General features: G+C 37.4%; 1 protein-coding gene across 1 annotated transcript; it reads right to left on the reverse strand.

Annotated features, from left to right (window-relative positions):
- Window positions 1–19,468: 19,468 nt before the first annotated feature.
- Window positions 19,469–21,096, reverse strand: LOC127125820 (aquaporin PIP2-1). The gene is made up of 4 exons (XM_051054646.1): window positions 20,439–21,096; window positions 20,070–20,365; window positions 19,848–19,988; window positions 19,469–19,745 (listed from the first exon to the last, which is right to left on the reverse strand). The coding sequence occupies exons 1-4, from the start codon at window positions 20,743–20,745 to the stop codon at window positions 19,626–19,628; spliced, it is 864 nt and encodes a 287-aa protein (XP_050910603.1). The 5' UTR covers window positions 20,746–21,096; the 3' UTR covers window positions 19,469–19,625.
- Window positions 21,097–21,592: the final 496 nt, after the last annotated feature.

Raw genomic sequence — 21,592 nt, forward strand, 5'->3', positions numbered from 1 at the left:
TGAGTAGCTTGGAGATTATTGATAGTTTTGGTGAATTCTCTAATGTACCCCTTATTGGTACACAAGGAGGAATCAACTACAACCCTTCTTTGGCTTGTCGTCAACTTGGGTTCCCCTTGAGAGACAAACTTAATAACACTCAGTTAGAAGGTCTTTTATATCAAGAGGGTAAAGATCCCCAACATTTGAAGCAGAATATAATACATGCTTAGCATAATGTGCATAGGAAAGGAAGATCCGAGCTTGGTCTGCACAACTATGTAGCTCTGGAAGCTTACACTACTTGGATGAAGAAGAGAGATTTGGAATTAAAGATGTTGTATGCTTGTGAGAGACCTATGTCTATGGTTGTGGTTGAGCCATTAACTCTCCCTAACCAAGATGTAGAGGATTTGGAAGACGCACTCGCCAAGATGAAGCAAGAGAAGGATATGTGGGAAAAGAGGTTCCATGCTTTGAGCCGAAAGTATGAGGAGTTGCAGCTTGAGTCGAAGGAAAAAATGCGCTTATTGAACTTCTTGAAGACCGAGCAATGAAGAGACAGAGAGAACCAGAGGGTCCATCTTCCTCTAGTATGCCTCAGCCTTTTGGTGCTTGGAAGAAGATTGTTGATCAGCTTGTCCTCGAGAAGGATCAGATGAAGACTTCTTTTGAGTTTTAGATCTGACGCATTCGAAGGAAGTACGCGCCTGCAGCCAGATCATCTAAAACTGTTGCTAGGGATCCTTAGGATGATTAGTTTCCTTTTCTCTTGTATTTGTATTTTGGTTTCTGAAATTGTACTTAGTGTAATTCTTCCAATTTTTTATGAATAAAGAAGATTTTTATGGTCAATCAAATTGTTACTATTATATATTTGCAAATAAAATAGTATGTTCCTTGAAAATAAAAACAAACAAAAACATTGCATTTCATGCATCATTTGCATAACAGGTTTCTTCTGCCAGATGTCTTATCGGTTATTCTCTTGTGCTTCAGCCAAGTTGACTCACCGATACAACACTCGCGCCAATCACCCCAGAATCATGGAGCACTTAGAGCAAGAGAACCGAGAACTGGAGGATGAGATTGCTCGTTTAACTACTATGATGGAGTCTATTCTAGCTGCCCATAATCAGTCTTCACCAACTCCTACAACTCCTCCTCCTCAGAGGACTGTCATCTCATAGGTTGTTACCTCAACTGTTCCTGTTACTGCTACTCATCCCGATCCAACTATGCCTGCTGGATTTTTGTGGGGGATGCCACCGAGTTTTATACTTGAAGGGTTTGCGCCTACATATGCTTATATATCGGTATCTAGCACGATCATGTCTGTGCCGCCTCCCGTTGTTCATACTCTGCCTCGTGTTGAGGATACCATCTATCATTCTGAGTCGTCTGAGGGCCTTGATTTTTATGAGAATATGGACAAGATGAAGGATCAGTTCCTTGAGTTGCGAAAGGAATTGAAGATATTGAGGGGAAAAGATCTGTTCGGTAAGAGTGTTGTTGAACTCTGCTTAGTACCAAACGTCAAGATCCCGATGAAGTTCAAAGTCCCTGACTTTGAAAAGTATAAGGGAAATACTTGTCCACTTAGCCACCTTGTTATGTATGCCAGGAAAATGTCAACTCAAACTGATAATGATCAGTTATTGATTCACCACTTCCAAGACAGTCTGACTGATGCCGCTTTGAGATGGTACATAGGACTAGACAGTGCAAGTATTCGCATGTCTAATGATTTGGGTGAAGCTTTTGTGAAGCAGTATAAGTACAATGTGGACATGGCGCCTGATAGAGACCAGCTGAGGTCTATGTCTCAGAAGGACAAAGAGACATTTAAAAAGTATGCCCAGAGGTGGAGAGAGCTTGCCGCTCAGATTAATCCTCCGTTAGAAGAGAAAGAGATGACGAAGATTTTCCTTAAGACCCCGAGTTCGTTTTATTACGAACGCATGATTGCCAGTTCCCCCAGTGACTTTACCGAGATGGTAAACATGGGGATGAAATTAGAGGAAGGAGTTCGAGAGGGACGTTTGTCTAAAGAAGAGGTGTTGTCTAGTAAGAAGTATGGAAGTGGTTTCACCAGAAAGAAGGAAGGGGAAACTAATGCAATGTCTGTAAGGAGGCAGATGAGGCCTCATGTCAAAAGAAATCCACAACCACGTCAGCATCATCATCAGGTTTCATTAATTATTCCAGTATTTCAAAACAATTCAAACAATCAATCAGTACCAGTTCAAAACCAATGCCAACAATAATCAACAACAACCAAACTTCGAGAGGAAGAAGGTCCCTTTTGACCCTATTCCTATGTCATATACCAAACTCTACCCATCTTTGGTTCTCAAGAACCTACTCCAACCAAGAAATCCGCCTCAAATTCCAGAACCACTTCCATGGTGGTATAAGCGCGAACTCCGTTGTGCCTTTCATCAAGGAGCTCCCGACCATGATATTGAGAACTGTTACCCGTTGAAGTACGAGGTACATAAGCTTGTGAAGAGTGGGATGGTGTCCTTTGAAGACTGTGCACCGAATGTGAAAGCTAACCCATTGCCTGCTCATGGTAATTCCTCTGTTAATATGGTAGATGGTTGTCCAGGAAGTTTCCGAGTCTTCGATGTGCGACGTATTCGTTGGTCCTTGGTGGAGATGCATAGAACCCTGTGTACCATCAGTGATTGTGAGCATGACCATGATGGTTGTGCAATTTGTAGTGTGAACCCCCATGGGTGTTTGATCGTCATGAGTTATATCCAGAAGTCGATGGATGAGGATGTAATCTAGATTCAACAGTCGAGGGATATAGATGATGTCAATGTGATTGTTCTAGTGTTTAAGACCCCGGAGCGGGTAGTGATTCAGTTTGATAGTAGCAGCGGTAACAACATCAATAGATCGGTATCGCCGTTAGTGATACGGTTAGCAGGCCCCGTCCTCTATGCATCCGATAGAGTTGTTCCATGCCAGTATAATGCTACAATGATGGAGAATGGTCAAGAGGTTCTGTTTCCCATGACCAATTCTATTGTGAACATAGCTGATATTATGAAGGTGACCCGTAGCGGTCGTGTTTTTGGTCCCGTTTTTCCAAAAGAGGTGGTAGAAGATGTTTTAGTCGGTAAGAAGGTTGATGTACCTGCATTAAACCTAATTAGTGCTCCAATGTGTCAGTCTGGTGAATCTAGAAAATTGAAGCCTAACGATGATGATGAGGTACTAATATTAATTAAGAAGAGTGAATTTAATATGGTGGAGCAGCTGCTCCAAACTCCTTCAAAGATTTCAGTGTTGTCTCTGCTAATGAATTCTAAAGCACACAGAGAAGCATTACAAAGAGCGTTAGAGCAAGCCTATGTCGAGCATGATGTGACCGTGGATCAGTTTGACCACATTGTTGCTAACATTACTTCCTGTAACAACTTGAGTTTTTGTGATAAAGAACTTCCCGAGGAAGGCAAAAATCACAATCTGGCACTGCATATATCGATGAATTGCAAGGAGGATGCACTGTCAAATGTGTTGGATGATACCGATTCTTCTTTTAATGTACTCCTCAAATTAACTCTTTCCAGACTCTCCTACCAAGGCGCCCCGATGAGATACAGTGGTGTGATCATCAAAGCTTTTGATGGTTCTCGCAAAACTGTCATAGAAGAAGTAGACCTTCCAGTTAAGATAGGTCCGAGTGATTTTCAAATTACTTTTCAAGTAATGGATATCCACCCGACTTATAGCTGCTTGTTGAGAAGGCCATGGATCCATGAAGCTAGAGCTGTAACATCCACTCTGCACCAGAAATTGAAATTTGTGAAGAATGACAAGCTTGTCATCATTGGTGGGGAGAAAGCACTTTTGGTAAGCCATCTGTCATATTTTACATATATGGAAGCTGAGGAGGAGGTTGGAACTCCGTTCTAAGACTTGTCTATTGCTGAAGTAAAGAAAACTAGGGCACCCATGTCTTCTTTCAAATATGCTCAGAAGGCTATTGAGGCAGGCAGTACAGATCAATGTGGTCGTATGGTAGAAGTTGCCGAGAACAAGAACAGGGTCGAATTGGGATTCCAGCGAGGGCCGTCCAAAGTCAAGACTGAAGAAGTAAAACCGAGTTTCCGTAGCGGAGGGTTCATCCATGGTAATGAAAAACACTCAGCTTCTGTGATCGAAGGCGATGAAGATGTAGACAGCGCCAACTTTGTGACGCATGGCAAGACTTACAACAATTGGGTTGCTATTGATATTCTTGTTATTTTCCATCGTTCTAAGTAATTCGCTTTTTCATTTGTTTTAAGAAAAATCCTTCTCCTATGCCTAAGGGAGAAGTGAACATTGTGGGGCATTTTCAAATTATCATCAATAAAATGCAATTCTATTCATCCACATCTATGATTTTTTTTTTTTACTTTTTGCTTTTCTGAAAATGGTAATCACAAAAAACATAAATAAATAGTAATTGTCCATCTGCATAATATCTGGTCACAATTCACTTCTATAAAATCAAAATATCAAATCATTATGCAGGTTGGTTCCTAAACCCATTGAATACGATGATCCTACTCCTTCTCCAAACTTTGAGTTCCCTGTGTTTGAGGCTGAGGAAGGAATTGATGAAGAAATGTCTGATGAATTGTCTCGTCTACTTGAGCACGAGGAAAAAGCCATTCAGCCATTTGAAGAGCAGATTGAGCTAGTCAACTTGGATTCTGAAGATGATGTGAAGAAAGTCAAGATTGGGTCTCAATTATGTCCAGAGGTTAAGAAGGGGTTGATTGATCTTCTCTGAGAGTATCCAGATGTGTTTGCTTGGTCCTATCAAGACATGTCTGGTTTGGATTCTGAGATTGTAGAGCATAGATTGCCATTGAAGCAAGAATGCCCGCCGATCAAACAGAAATTGAGGAGAACTCATCTTGATATGGCAGTGAAAATCAAAGAAGAAGTGCAAAAGCAGATCGATGTCGGTTTCCTTGTTATCACTGAGTATCCACAATGGGAGGCCAATATTGTGCATGTTCCGAAGAAGGATGGAAAAGTCCGTATGTGTGTCGATTATAGAGATTTGAACAAAGCTAGTCTAAAAGATGATTTTCCTCTACCACACATTGATATGTTGGTAGACAATACAACTAAATTCAAAGTCTTTTCGTTTATGGACAAATTTTCCGGTTATAATCAGATCAAGATGGTACCCAAGGATATGGAGAAGACCACATTCATTACACCCTAAGGAAAATTCTATTATAGAGTGATGCCTTTCGGTTTAAAAAATGCTGGTGCAACATACCAGAGAGCTATGATCACTCTTTTTCATGATATGATGCATAAAGAGATCAAAGTTTATGTTGATGATATGATTGCTAAATCCAGTGATGAAGAAGAACATGTTGAACATTTGTTGAAGCTATTCCAGTGTTTGAGAAAGTATAAACTTCGCTTGAATCCCAATAAGAGTACATTTGGTGTTCGTTCTGGTAAGTTGTTGGGCTTTATTTTCAGCGAGAAGGGTATTGAGGTTGATCATGCCAAGGTCAAAGCAATACAAGAGATGCCTGTGCCTAAAACTGAGAAGCAAGTCAGAGGTTTTCTTGGCCGCTTGAATTACATCTCAAGATTTATTTCGCATATGACTGCCACATGTGCGCCTATGTTCAAGCTTCTTCGAAAAGACCAGTCTTGTGATTGGACCGAAGATTGCCAGAAAGATTTTTGACAATATCAAAGAGTATCTGCTCGAGCCTCCGATTTTGTCTCCGCCTGTGGAAGGAAGACCTTTGATCATGTATTTGACTGTGCTTGATGAGAGTATGGGTTGTGTGCTTGGTCAACAAGATGAAATAGGCAAGAAAGAATATGAAATTTACTACCTCAGTAAGACGTTCACCGACTGTGAGACTCGGTATTCTATGCTAGAAATAACTTGTTGCGCATTGGCTTGGGTTGCTAAGCGTCTGCGTCAATATATGTTGAATCATACTACTTGGTTGATATCCAAAATGGATCCAATCAAGTACATTTTTGAGCAACCTGCTTTAACTGGGAGGATTTCCCGTTGGCAGATGTTATTATCTGAGTATGATATCGAATACCGATCTCAAAAAGCTATTAAAGGTAGTGTCTTGGGTGACCATTTGACTGACCATCCGATTGAAGACTATCAGTCAGTGCAGTTTGATTTTCCTGAAGAAGAGATCTTGTACTTGAAAATGAAAGACTGTGATGAATCATTGCTTGAAAAAGGGCCCGAACCTGGTTCTCGTTGGGGCATGGTATTTGATGGAGTTGTTAATCAGTATGGTAATGGCATTGGGGCAATAATTATTACTCCTCAAGGCACTCATTTTCCGTTTACAGCTTGATTGACTTTCAAGTGTATAAATAATATGGTTGAGTATGAAGCTTGCATTATGGGGCTTAAAGAGGCCATTGATCTCAGAATCAAGTATTTGGACGTCTATGGAGATTATGCTTTGGTTGTGAATCAGATCAAAGGTCAATGGGAGACGAATCAACCCGGTTTGATACCATATAGCGATTATGCGAGGAGGAATTCAAATTTATTTACAAAGGTGGAATTTCATCATATCCCTCGAGATGAAAACCGGATGGCAGATGCTCTTGCAACATTGGCTTTAATGATTATGGTAAAATTCTGGAATGAAGTTCCTAATTTGATTGTGATGCGTCTTGATAGGCCAGCTCATGTGTTTGTTGTTGAAGAAGTCAAAGATGAGAAGCCCTGGCATTTTGATCTCAAGTGTTTTCTCCAAAGTCAGATTAACCCGCCCGGGGCATCTTTGAAAGATAAGAATACTTTGAGGAGATTAGCTGGAAGTTTCTACCTAAATGGTGATGTGCTTTATAAAAGAAACTTCGATATGGTTCTGCTCAGATGTATGGATAGACACAAAGCAGACTTATTAATGACTGAAATCCATGAAGGTTCCTTTGGTACTCATTCCAATGGACATGATATGGCTAAGAAGATGTTAAGAGCAGGTTACTATTGGCTGACAATGGAATCTGACTGTTGCAAGTTTGTGAAGAAATGCCACAAGTGCCAAATTTATGCAGATAAGATTCATGTCCCTCTGACACTGTTGAATGTCATTTCCTCTCCACGACCTTTCTTCATGTGGGGAATTTATATGGTTGGTATGATTGAGCCCAAAGCTTTGAACGGACATCGTTTCATTCTAGTGGCTATTGACTACTTCACAAAGTGGGTTGAAGCGGCATCGTATGCAAATGTAACCAAGCAAGTTATTGTAAGGTTTATCAATAATCAGATTATATATCGGTATGGTGTGTCAAATAATATCATTACTGACAATAGATCTAACTTGAATAATACTATGGTGGAAGCTCTTTGCAAAGACTTCAAAATTGCACATTATAATTCTTCTCCCTACAAACCTAAGATGAATGGGGTTGTTGAAGCTGCAAACAAGAACATCAAGAAGATCATTCAGAAGATGGTTGTGACGTACAAAGATTGGCATGAGATGCTCCCATTTTCTCTGCATGGGTACCGTACATCCATCCGCACTTCAACAGGGGCAACCCCTTTCTCACTTGTTTATGGCATGGAAGTTGTGTTTCCAGTGGAGGTTGAGATCCCATCATTGCGTGTTTTGATGGAAGCCAAGTTGACCGAGGTTGAATGGTGTCAGACCAGATATGACTAGTTGAATTTAATTGAAGAGAAGAGATTGACTGCCATGTGTCATGGTCAGTTATATTAGCAAAGAATGAAGAAAGATTTTGATAAGAAGGTCAAGCCTCGTGTATTCAAGGAAGGTGACCTTGTGCTCAAGAATATTTTATCTTTCAAACCAGATTCTAGGGGAAAATGGATTCCTAATTATGAAGGCCCATATATTGTAAAGAGAGCCTTTTCAGGCGGTGCTTTGATTCTTACAACTATGGATGGTGAAGAGTTCACTCGTCCTATGAATATCGATGCAGTCAAGAAATACTTCGCCTAAAAAGAAAAGAACAACTCGCTAAGTTGAAAACCTGAAAGGGAGGCTTAGGCAAAAATGAGTGTCTTGGTGGATTGAAAATCCGCAAGGGCGATCCAGGCAAAAATTAGAGACATAAAACAAAAAATTTATCCCGATAAATTGAGTACCTCACATTGGGGAAATTTATGCAAAAATTAGAGATTATGGAAAGTAACTGCATTCGGTTGATCTTCAGTCTTGAAGACATTCTTGAGCACATCATTTGGTTTTGATTCGTCACTCTCAACCGAAGCCAAGAGCATAGTGGAGATTGAAGTTGCTAGAAGAATTAGTGATCATCATATTCAATGTAGCCCTTTTCCATGTAAATTACCATTTTTCAAATTTTGTAAAGATCTATGAAGTCTTGTCATTTACAGACTACCATTCTATTAAATAAAGTTGAGCTTTTTATCCAATTGTTTCTACTCTTATTTATCTTTCAGCCAAATAGAATTAAATTTTACGATGATCATTTTGGAAATTGAATTTAAAATCAAAATCATTTTTCTTAAAATAAAAGCAATTACTTTTAATCAATCGATTTCTGTAAGGAATATCAACAACAATCTGAGAACAGGTGAGTCCCAAAATGCGAAGCATTATTGGTCTTCCCTAAGCAGTTGGTTTAGCAAGTTAGTTTCCCCAGCTGAGTTTTGAGATCGCCTCCCCAACTGATTTCAAGCATGTATCATCAATGGTTTGCATAAATTCAATACATATTTCATTTCCCCTCAGTCCGCCAGCGGATTTCACTCCTGATCCCCTGGCAGTACTAATTCTGAAGTAGTTTTGGTAGTGTCCCCTGCGAGGTTGTCTCCCATTTTGACATGGTGTTGACCTAAAATTCCTCGGAGAGTTAATGGTTCAAATCCTCAGCAGATCTGTTCCCTTTCCCAGCCAGGGTCGAACCTTTAAGATGGTTGGTTTATATCCATCCCCAACTATTTTCTCCATTTGATGCCTCCATCCTGTCGAGATTAGCCGAGTGTTGTAACGATGATTCAAATTAGTGACATTTGTATCCTTTATGATTTTTTTCTCAGCGTAATCATCATATACATATACATATACACATACTTTCATAGATTTCATTATTGCATTATTATTTCACTTTGTGATGCATTATTTTTCTGATCCTCTGCTATGGTGGTATCCTTTCCCCCATGCAGATTTGATGTGTCTATCATCCCTCATTTATAGAGTGTCATCCCCCTAAGCAGAAAGAATTTAACCTTTCTCATTCCCCACTGAGTTATTTCCCCGTTGATGATTATTATTTCAGTTTCCTCCCCAGTCGATTATCTGGATGGAACCACTCCCTTGAGTTATATCCTCACCGGGTCGAGTCTTTGATTGACAGTTTCTTTCTAGCTCTTACCTAGATAGATGCTTTTGGTCCCCTGAGAGTCTATTACCCAGTAACTGGTAATATTCTTCTCAATTTACGAGTACCTTACTCTTACCCAATACCTGGTAACAGTAATCTATTTCCTTTTGTTTTCCCAGCGGATTCGTTTTACGCTTCCCCAAGTAGTCTATCCTTGATATGTTCATCTTAACCAATGACAAATATTCTTTCCCTTTGAGTTTATCCTTGATATGTTCTTCCTAACCGATGACGAATATTCTCTTTGGGGTTTTCTACCTAGTAAAAAGGTAGTTGTAATCCCTATTTTCCACTCCCCAGAGGGTCAATCCTTGATATGATCATCTTAACCGATGACGGGTTTCCTCCTCTTTTTGGGTATTCTATCCCATAACAGATAGATATAATTCCTATTTCTCCCCTCTGAGTCTATCCTTGATATGTTTATCCTAACCGGAGATAGATATTCTCTTTCTGGTATTCTATCCAGTAACTGATAGATGTAATTCCTACTTTTCCCCGACAGTCTATCCTTGATATGTTCATCCTAACCGATGACGAATATTCTTCCTTTTGAGTTTATCCTTGATGTGTTCACTTTAACTAGTGATGAATATTCTCTCTCTTTGGTCTTTTGCTCAGTAACCGGTAGTTGTAAATCCTATTTGGCTTTTCCTCAGTAGGTTGTTCTTACCCAGTAACCGGTAATGAATACACCTCCTTTGTTCCTCAGCGAGTCATCCTTGATATGTTTATCCTAACCAGTAACGGATGTCCTCTCTGTCAGACTATGTTATCTCCTTACCTAGTAACAGGTAATGGATAATATCCTTCTGTCACTCCTGTGTTCAAGTTCATTTCTTCCCTAGTTGAGTTTGAGTGCGTATTTCCTCAATGAAATTGCCATTTCCTCTTTGGATCGAGTATTTCAGTTTTGTCCTGATTTACCCGTTTCCCCTGCAGATTTTTCCTATATCCCCGATTGAGCCTTTCCATTGATTTATTTCATGGAATCCCTCGTGTCCCCCAACAATTTTAAGTCGTAGCCTGGCCTACGCACAACTTTTTATCCCCCAGAGAGTCTGTCTCCCCAATGAGTTTTCCTTATGGAATGCATTATGCTCCTGCGGACTTTCAGTCTCTCCGGATTCTTTTCCTTTGTGGAAACATTTTCCCCACAGAGATTATTTTTAAAATTTCATATCATATGCATTATGAGTCTCTTAGGGACCAAAATTTGTTTCTATTGTTGTTATTTAAGTCCATTCTACTGAGTCGATACGAAGATTTTAACCTTCATCTCCTCAGCTAGAACATCCTTAAATAGGGGCAGTTGTAAGACCCCAATTTTGACCCTAAGATCCCGCATGTTATCTCATCATATGCATTAGCATTAGGATCACACCTTGACATCCTCCTTACCCCTCATTCATTGGGTTTGCAATAAGAGAGATCACCAAGCACATTTGATTGTACCATACTTCATTTCTGGATGATGAAAAATATGGGAAGGACCCTCTTATTTCTAGGCTAGAGGTAGGTACAAAAAAGGAAAAGTTTTAAAGCCAATTTATGATGTGCCAATCGATTGGCATCGTGATCTAATCAATTGGTAGGTCTAAATTAATATGTTATTGGTGCAAAAAGGAAAGGAAATATATTTAGTCATTACCAATCATTAAGGAACTATCCTAATCGATTAGGAACATTTTTTAACTTATCAAGTCGATTTCCATAAGGTGTCAATCGATTGGCAAGAGAAAATACTTGCCCATATCTTTTTTTGACACTTCTTAACTTGTCTAGCATGACTTCAAGATATTTTTGAATTTTTTTTATTGATAAAACTAATTTTAAAATACGTGTGTGTGTGTGTGTGCTTGTGTGTGTTTGTGTGCGTGTTTGTGTGTGTATGTGTGTGTGTGTGTTGTGTGTGTGTGTGTATGTGTGTGTTGTGTGTGTGTGTGTGTGTGTGTGTGTGTGTGTGTGTGTGTTTGTGTGACTTAGCCATGCATTTTTATGAGATAATCCTTATGCTTTTACAATGTATTCACTCAGGCGTGTCGAGACAGACTTTCATATATTTCAAGACTTGTAAGATGCTTCATCCTTATAGATAGTTTCTTGAGTTTACTTTGATATGAGGCTTGAGTTATGTTCCATTTAGTTGCCATCACCGGAGAGTCAAGTTTATTAAACCCTAATATTTTAGTTTGCATCTTTAACCGCCTTAACCACATTATGCATGACTTATAGTTGTTTATCAAAGACATTTTTAAGCACTAGTTGTCATCATCAAAAGTATTTATCTTTATTAAAGGTATATCACAAAGATACGACCTTCAAAACAAGGTTTCACACCGTCCGGTATGCATTGCAACTAATCTTTAGTGCGACATATCAAAGAGAAATCAAACAATCGTAATTTTACCTGATCGTCGATTACATAATTGGGATTGCACAACAAAATGTTTCATAAAATTTATCCAGGTTCTCCCAAGGGTCTCTGATAGCTTTCCCGTCGAACGGGTTCTCTCTCAAACCTGAAACTACATAATTTTTAATATCAAAAGTTAAAGGGTTAGCTGATTGAAAACCTAAAGATATTTGTATATCATTCGTTCTCCTGCAATAATCCTCGATTGTTTGGTGTGATAGATTAGCCATTTCTTCTTCCACTTTGTCTTTAGTTTGCAACACTTCCCTTTTTGCCTTATGAATTGCTCATTCTATTTTTTTCTCAAAATCAAACGGTATCACCATCATATTTGAACTTCGTATAAACATCCAAACAATACCTCAAAAGTACTACACAAATAAAATTAAAAAAAAACAATAACAATAACAACTAAAATATAATTGAAATTAATAATTGAAAAATGTCGCACAAAAGTTACCATGTTGAAATTATCAACAATCCCCAACAACAACGCCAAAATCTTGTTGACTTTCTTAACAAATATACTAATACAGTTGAAATAATAAAAATAAATTTGTCTCCACAAGGATTGCAAACTTAAATCATGCATTTAAACAAAATATCATTGGAGGGTGTCAATTTTTTTTGTTGAAAATGAATTACGCGGATAGAACTGATAAAAATTACGATAATGCAAATGCAATTAAATATTATTCGAATCCCCTAATTTTTCCTATTGATGATTGTGCATTACTTGAATATAATTTACTCTATAATTTTATAGAAAATTAACGATACCACTGCATCCAATTCCTTGGTGTACAATTCACAAATTTAGATGACAACTCTCTAATTCCTAAGGCGAATTCGAAGTAAAACTAGGTGATCTAAATGCGTTAATTCTGGCCACAACTTATAATTACCTATCCCTAATTAATGACTAACTTATAATTCTTTAGTTTTTGCAAGTGTTTACGAATTATCAAAGTTTCCAAGGCCACTCTTCAAATGTGAAGAAATGTGTAACAATGACAGATTTCAAATTAATTGGATTAAAATCGCATGATTGTCATGTCTTGATGCAACAACTTTTACCAGTGACTATTTATAATATTTTGCCAAAAAAAGTAAAAGAAACTATCACTAGATTGTGCTTATTCTTCAATTTTATTTGTAATAAAACCATTTATCTAGGAAATTTAGATGAGTTTGAACATGAAATTGCAATTATCTTGTGTCAATTAAAGATGAATTTCCTGCCATCATTTTCTGACATTATGGTTCACTTAATTGTTCATCTAATCAGAGAGATAAGATTTTGTGTCTCGTTTTATTTAAGGTGGATGTATCTGGTAGAGAGATACATGAAGAACTTTAAAGGTTATACAAAAAATCATCACCGTCTTGAAGTTTCAATAGTTAAAAGGTATATCACCGAAGAAGCTATTGAATTTTGTTCAAAATATTTGTCAAAAGTGGACTCTATAGATTCCCAAGTATCATCATGATGGAAGATAATAAGGTAAATGTACTCAAGGTTTAAATATCAAGATAATGCCAAAAGATGTAGTTCTTCAAGCACATTTTTATATATTGAATAATCTTGATGAAATTTGACCTTAATTATTCCCTCACAAAAGACTTACTTTTCCACAGTTTGTGGGCAGAGAGAAACTCTGCAGAATTTTATTACTTTTCTCATTCATCGTTCTTTACTTTCTTTCTTTCTCCATTGTTCTTCTTTTTTATTGTGGGTGATAACAATCTTGTTCATCAAGATTGATTGAAATTCTCCATAGGTTTTGGTGGATTTCCAACATCTGGTATCAAGAGCTCTGGTTAATCGATTTGTGGGAAGAAAATCACCATGGCAACGAATCATTCAAACGAGCATTTTCCAGCAAATCATCCGATTCTCAAGAACAACAATTATGAGAATTGGTGCAAGCAGATAAAGGTTGTGTTCTGTTATCAAGATCTTTGGGATCTTGTGAAGGAAGGAGTAACAATGCTTGCAGAAGCTGCGACAGATCAAGAAAAGGCTGCACATAAAGAATTGAAGAAGAAAGATTATAAATCTCTCTTTATAATCCATCAATGTGTTGATGCAGATAACTTTGAAAAGGTTAGTGATGCAGACTCAGCGAAAGAAGCATGGGAAATTATGGAGAAATCGTTTGGGGGCGCGGAGAAGGTGAAAGAGGTGAGGTTACAAACTCACAAAAGGACATATGAATTGCGTCAGATGGAAGACAATGAAAGCATAACTGATTTCTTCACCAAGGTTATGAAACTGGTGAATTAAACCAAGGTGTATGGAGAAGTGTTGACATCAAGGTCTGTTGTTGGAAAGATCTTGAGGTCATTGGCTCCAAAGTTTGACCATGTGGTAGTAGCCATAGAAGAATCGAAAGATTTGTCAAAATTGACAAAGGAAGAGCTTCAAGGGACGCTTGAATCACATGAACAAAGAATGGTTGAAGGATCTGCAGGAAATTCGAAGAGTGATATGACATTGCAGGCTCAATCAACAAAAGAAAGAAAAGGCAAAGGAAGCTGGAATGGCAACAAAGGCAGATGAGGTTGCAACAATTCGACTGGTCGAAATTAGCAAGAAGGAAATTGGTCAAATAAGAGAAAACCATGGAACCAAGGCAACCAAAGAGGTGGTGTTGCAGGTTGAGGAATAGGTGGTGGTCAAAATATAGACAAGAGTTACATTAAGTGTTACAATTGTCAAAGGTATGGTCACTATTCTAGTGATTGTCCAGAAAAGCAGAAGAATCAAGAAACTTATGCAAAGTTGGCGAAACATGAAGAAGAAGAGATGTTGCTGATGGTTACAACAAGAGATGAAGAGAGATTCAAGGACCAGTGGTACTTGGACTCAGGATGCTTATCACACATGTCTAGAAGAAAATATTGGTTTTTCAACATAAAACCCTCAATGAAGAACATGGTGAAATTTGCAAATGACAACACTCTAACAGCTGAAGGTGTTGGTGATGTTCTAATTATGAGGAAAGATGGCAAGAGGTCAGTAATTTAAAATGTGTTGTACATACCAGACATGAAGAGCAATTTGCTCAGCATATGGCAGTTAGTCGAAAATAACTACAAGGTGTCGATCAAAGACAAGATGGTGAGAGTTCTTGACTCAAACGGAAGGTTGATCTTGAAGGCTCAAATGTCTTAGAATAGAACCTTCAAGATTAAGCTTAATGTGACGGAGCATAAATGCCTTGCAACAACAGCCACCAGAGATGAATGGATATGGAATTATAGACTTGGCCATCTCAATTTCAAAGACATCATAGATTTGAAGAGAAGAAATACGGTTTCAGGGTTACCAAAAATCGACATTCCAAATAAAGTGTGTGAAGAATGTGTGCAGACGAAACAACATAAGAACAACTTTAGTAAGGATGCAGGAAGCAGGTCGAAGGCAATTCTTGAAGTCATATACTTTGATGTATCTGGTCCTTTCTAGGTAGATTCGATTGGAGGTAACAAATACTTTGTTACATTCATAGATGATTTCAGTCGAAAATTATGGTCTTACTTGATCCAGAAGAAAAGTGAAGTGATCGAGGTATTTGCCAAGTTTAAATTTATGGTCGAAAGACAAAGCGGTCGAAAGATCAAGATTTTAAGGACTGCTGGTGGTGGAGAATATGTGTCGAAAGACTTCGACGCATTATGTGTGAAAGAAGGGATTATGCATGAGGTGGTGTCACTTGCACTCCACAGTAGAATGGAGTCGCATAAAGGAAGAATAGAACCATTATGAATATGGTTAGAAGTATGTTGAAAGGCAAGCATTTACCCAAAGAGTTATGGGGAGAAGCTGTGTCGACTGCGACATATATCCTAAACAGATGTCCGACGAAGAAGCTAGAAGGAATCACGCCAGAAGAATGTTAGTCTGGTGTCAAGCCTAGCTTGAGTCATATGAGGGTGTTTGTATCTATAGCACATAGACATGTACCAGATCAGTTGAGAAGAAAACTTGATGACAAGTCGAGTCAGATGATCCTGATAGGATATCATTGTACTAAAGGATACAAGTTGTCCGACCTAATGAATAAGCAAGTAGTGATCAGTAGGGACGTGATCATAGATGAGCTTAAGGAGTGGGATTGGACTGAGAATGTTAAGAAAGATTCAGTGAGAATCTTTTATGATGAACCAGCTAGTGAAGTCGAAAGAGAAGTTCAACAGGAAGAAGTCAGAGGTGAAGCAAGCACAAGCAGACCTCAAAGAACAAGACACATGCCTATAAGGTGGAAAGAATGTGTGATTACATCATATGATATGGTCAATGAAGAAGGTGAGCTAGTACATTATGCTTTCTACGCAAATGTCGAACCTCTCAATGCAGCTGAGGCATTGAAAAATTCGAAGTGGGTGAAAGTAATGGGCAAAGAGCTAAAGTCAATCGAAGTCAACAACACCTGGTCACTTGTCGAACTTCCCCAAGACAAGAAGGAAATCGATGTGAAATGGATATACAAGGTGAATTTGAATCCCAAAGGAGAAGTGACTTGACACAAGGTGAGACTTGTGGAGAACGGATTTTTTCAGAAAGAAGGAATCAACTTCGATGAAGTTTCTGCACCTGTTGCTAGGACCGAAACAATCAGGTTGGTTGTTGGTCTAACAAAAATGACCAACTGGTAGATGTGTCAGATGGATGTGAAATGTGAATTCCTTAATGGACCCTTAGAAGGAGAATTTTATGTTGCACAATCAGCTGGGTTTTTGAAACAACGCGAAGAAAGAGAAATGTACAGGCTGCATAAAGCCATATACGGACTTAAACAAGCTCCAAGAGCTTGGAACAAGAAGATAGATGGCTTTCTAAGGGAGAAGGAATTTGTGAAGTGCACAAGTGAATATGAAGTATATGTAAGAAGAATAAAGAGTAAATTGTTTATACTATGTCTCTATGTCGATGACATGTTGATAACAGGTAGCTGCAAGAAGGAGATCAAAGACTTCAAAAGGGATCTCAACAAGAAACTTGAAATGTCAGATCTGGGTGACATTTTATATTTTCTTGGCATCGAATTCTACAAAAGAGTGGTAGAGGTTTGATGATACACCAAAGAAGGTATGCAGGCGAAATACTCAAGAGATTTGAGATGCAAGATTGCAACCCAACTTCGACTCCAGCTGAACCCAGATTACAACTGTCGGAAGATTCAGATGAAGATGATGTCGACCCAACCCAATATAGAAGACTTATTGGGTCACTTCGATACCTTTGTCATACAAGGTTTGACATAACATACAGTGTAGGTATGGTGAGTAGATTCATGCAGAAGCCAAAGGTATCACATCTAGCAGTGACGAAGAGGATACTAAGGTATCTGAAAGGAACTCTCGACTATGGTATTTTGTTTTTTTGCAACTGATGAAGGAAAAGAACGCAAATTAGTGGGATACACCGACTCAAGTTAGTGTAGTGATGTTGAGGATCGAAAATCCACACCTGGCTATGTGTTTATGCTATGTGGTGCATCAGTTGCTTAGAGTTCGAGAAAGAAGCCTGTAGTGGCATTATCGTCATGCGAAGTAGAATACATATCTTCTTCTCTTTGTGCATGTCAAGCAACATGAATGGTGAATCTGATCGAAGAGATAACAACGAAGAGTCATGGAGCAATTACCATGAAGATCGACATCATGTCAGCTATCAATCTGGCGAAGAATCCGATAGCACATGGTCGAAGCAAGCACGTCGAAAAGAGGTTCCATTATTTTTGAAAGCAGGTAGCAGATGGGAAGATGAATGTGGAACACTACAGAACTGAGAATCAGATTACATACATCATGACGAAGGGAATGCAGGTCGAAGTGTTCAGAAGACTAAAAGCTATGATGAATGTAGATAACTTAGATATAATGAATTAGGTGGTGTGTTGAATTAAAACTCCTTGTGTCGAATCAGGTTGCTCGACAGAGTAAGGAAGTGTCGAAACACCTAGTGTGTTGAATTGTGTTAGTGCGTCGAAGTATCGAAGCATGTTGCTTCACACAAGATTTTGACTTATGCCTATTTTAGTAGTGTTAGCTATTTTGGGCTTTTATAGTTTTGGACTTTGGCTTGAGGTCCAAGTTAACCTAAATCTATAAATAGAGGGAGTAACCCTTATTTTTGTATTGAAGTGAATAAAGTATTCATAACATTGTATTCACAATATTTTGCAGTTGCAGAGTGAATACGAAGTTTTCCACAGTTTGTGGGCAAAGAGAAACTCTACAGAATTTTATTACTTTTCTCCTTCATCATTCTTTACTTTCTTTCTTTCTCCATGTTCTTCTTTTTTATTGTCATTGTGTGGGTGATAACAATCTTGTTCATCAAGATTGATTGAAATTCTCCATAGATTTTGATGGATTTTCAACCGTTGACATAGTATAACAAATATTTCGTATATTAGTTTAATGAAAAGTTTCTAAAGATAATAGTGCATTTGATACAATTAAATGAATGTCATATATGTCTAAGTTTAATGTATAATTTGAAGTGTATACAACATTAGTAAATTTTCATTCTATACGAAATAGAAGGATGATCGTAGTACTATGTAAAACAGTGGAGTTATGATTGATGCCTAATACACGTAGTTCTCTAGTTTCAAAAATACGAATTTTGTAATAACATCTAGACCGTACTTTAGAGACATTGAAAAGATTTAGAAGATTGATTATGTTATATTTAAAGTATCTTTGTTTAAGTACAAGTGAATTGACAACAATGCCGGTGTGGAAATCGAATTAATATTCACACTAGTTGACTTTCGTAATTCAATTTATATGAATGAACCATTCATCATGACATAGGCAAAACAATTTTTTGTTGTCAATGATCCTTCTAACAATAAATGATCAATAGTTCTACCAAGAAAATATATTCATAATAGTGAGAAAAATCAAGATTTAACTTTCGATATTTCTAAGACCTTATTGTAATCGTTTTCATATATGTCGTTCAAATTATAAGTCTTCTATTATATTGTTGTGTTATAAATATCACTTTGTTTTGTTTCAAAATAATTTAGGTTCTGTTTTAAAAAATTCAAAATTAAAAAATGTTGTAAAAAAGTTCAAAATTAAAAAATAGAAAACTAAAAAATTTTAAATTGTCATATATATATATATATATATATATATATATATATATATATATATATATATATATATATATATATATATATATATGGTATTAAATTGAATTCTTAAAATTTACTTGAGACCGTATTCTTGCCTTCTAGGCATTTAATGTCGTTAGTCCATATAAGAGAATATGAGTGATTATTTAAAATTTAAACTCCTTCACAAGACCTCACCCCCCAATAAGCACATAAGTTCTCTTACTATATACTACTCCATGATAAATGCATAACTAACAAAGATAGACATCATCCTCAAGAGGCACCCTTATCACCAGAAAAATTAAACAAGCATGGACCACCTCCAACATGTACAGTGACCAAAATTAGCTATATCCATTAAATACAACACAACTAAAACCAGACACAATACATCCCTCTACCTATTATAGACTTCACAGAATCACAACTACACCTCATCATCCCAATTCTCAACATCCTTATCCCTTATTATATATAATTTCAATTTTACCAAGAAATGAAATAGCGAGCACTAAATTAAAATATATGATGTCAAATCTCAAATTTAACATAAATTAATTAACCAAACCATAATTAAACAAACAATGTCGATACATAGTGATGAGGACATGCAAACTCAAATCCACCATGTCTATCCATATACAAATAAGTGATCAAATTAACCTCAGTACCTAGAAATTCCATTACAGGTTTGAAGAACTCTTGAAAGAACCCAAAGCCTTTGCTGCTTGAGCTCTCAACACAAACTCGTGGTAAATTGCAGCAATGGCAGCACCGATAAAGGGTCCAACCCAGAAGATCCACTACACACAAACAACATAAACATTTCAGAGCCAATCAATTATTTTCTATTATAGAACTAGCTAGAATTATAGTAACTACTCATTGTAGAAACTAATGCATACTTGATCATCCCAAGCTTTCTCATTATTGTAAATAACAGCAGCTCCAAAGCTTCTAGCAGGGTTGATACCAGTTCCAGTGATAGGAATAGTAGCAAGGTGAACCATAAACACAGCAAAACCAATTGGAAGCGGTGCCAAAACCTAAACAAGTATAGCACTTTAATTATTCAAAACAAAACAACAACAAAACAGAAGATTAAAGTACACTTAAACGTAACTTACGGGAACATGAGAGTCTCTAGCATTTCTCTTTGGATCGGTGGCAGAAAAAACGGTGTAGACAAGAACAAAAGTTCCAATTATCTCAGCACCTAACCCAGTTCCTTTACTGTAACCAACATTTAACATGTTTGCACCACCTTTGTATCTATTATAGTAACTTTTTTGAAAAGCTTTTACTAGTCCAACACCACATATTGCTCCTAAACATTGAACCACCATGTATAATATTGCTCTAATCAAAGATACCTTCCTCGCCAGAAACAAACCAAACGTCACCGCCGGATTTATGTGTCCTCCTGCCACCCAATCACAAGAGCTATATTAATGTTGTTCAATGATTAATATAACTAGGTAGGTCAGTTTATTTACCTGATATGCCGGCGGTGCAATAGACGAGGACAAAGATCATGCCACCGAAGGCCCAAGCGATACCGAGGAGGCCGACACCGTCGCAGCCAGTACCATTATGAGCTGGATCGGTTTGTGATTTGTAGCCAATGACGGTTAGAACTGTGACGTAGAGGAAGAGGAGGGTGGCGATGAATTCTGCGATGAGGGCTCTGTAGAATGACCATTGGCCGAGTTCGGCGGTGTCGAAGAGTGGAGCTGGTGGTGGATCTTGGTAGTCTTTGTTTGGTAAACCACCTTGAGGTTCGGTTTCAGTGTGTTTTGCCATTGAAGTTAGAGAGTGTGGTGTTTGTGAGTGTTCTTTGTTGTTAGAATAATGTTGAGGGAATGAAGTAAATGTAGTTTTTTATACCACCATACAACACATTTATTTTCACTTAAACCAACTCAGTTAATAACTTTACAGAGATAAATCAAATGTGCAGAGAATTATGCACAGATATGATACTGCTAAAAAAAATTACAACAATCATAAAACATGAAAGAGGGGGTTATGGTTATTTTTAGAGGTTATTTCAGCAATGTTATTGTCATCATTATTTTTGTTTTTTGTACTACAGTAAGATAAATGTTTCGTAATAACTAGAAAATTGATGCGTTTTGTCTCTTTTTGGAGTGCTTTAACGCAGATCCAACGGTTGCGCCTTTATTTTGTTCTGGAATACTAGTATATCTCAAGCCACCGCTTTGTCTCTTGTGTTGGTCCCACTCACATGTTAATCCTTCTCATGTCCATCGTGTCATGCATCTACACAAGATTCGCAAGTATTCTTTGTTTATTTTGCCACATATTTCTAGACTGAATGAATATTCCTGAATTGTCACCTTTGCGAACAAAAATAGTTAAGTTTAAATTTACCATTTTTAATTGTTAATATAGTTTTTAAATTTTTTAATTAATTGATCTAAATAATACTAGTACATTCTACATCATATATGTGTTTTTATTTTCACACTTTTTTTCTTTCTCAAGTAGTCTTATTTTCACATTTTTATTTACTGTAAATGTAATGAGAATATATTATTGTAGGAAAAATAATATATGAATTAAAATAGATAGATATTTACACCAACTAAATAGATTATGATATATCAAGGCTCGATGGTAAGGATAA

Source organism: Lathyrus oleraceus, chromosome 3, assembly GCF_024323335.1.
Source record: "Lathyrus oleraceus cultivar Zhongwan6 chromosome 3, CAAS_Psat_ZW6_1.0, whole genome shotgun sequence".
Lineage (NCBI taxonomy): Eukaryota > Viridiplantae > Streptophyta > Magnoliopsida > Fabales > Fabaceae > Lathyrus > Lathyrus oleraceus.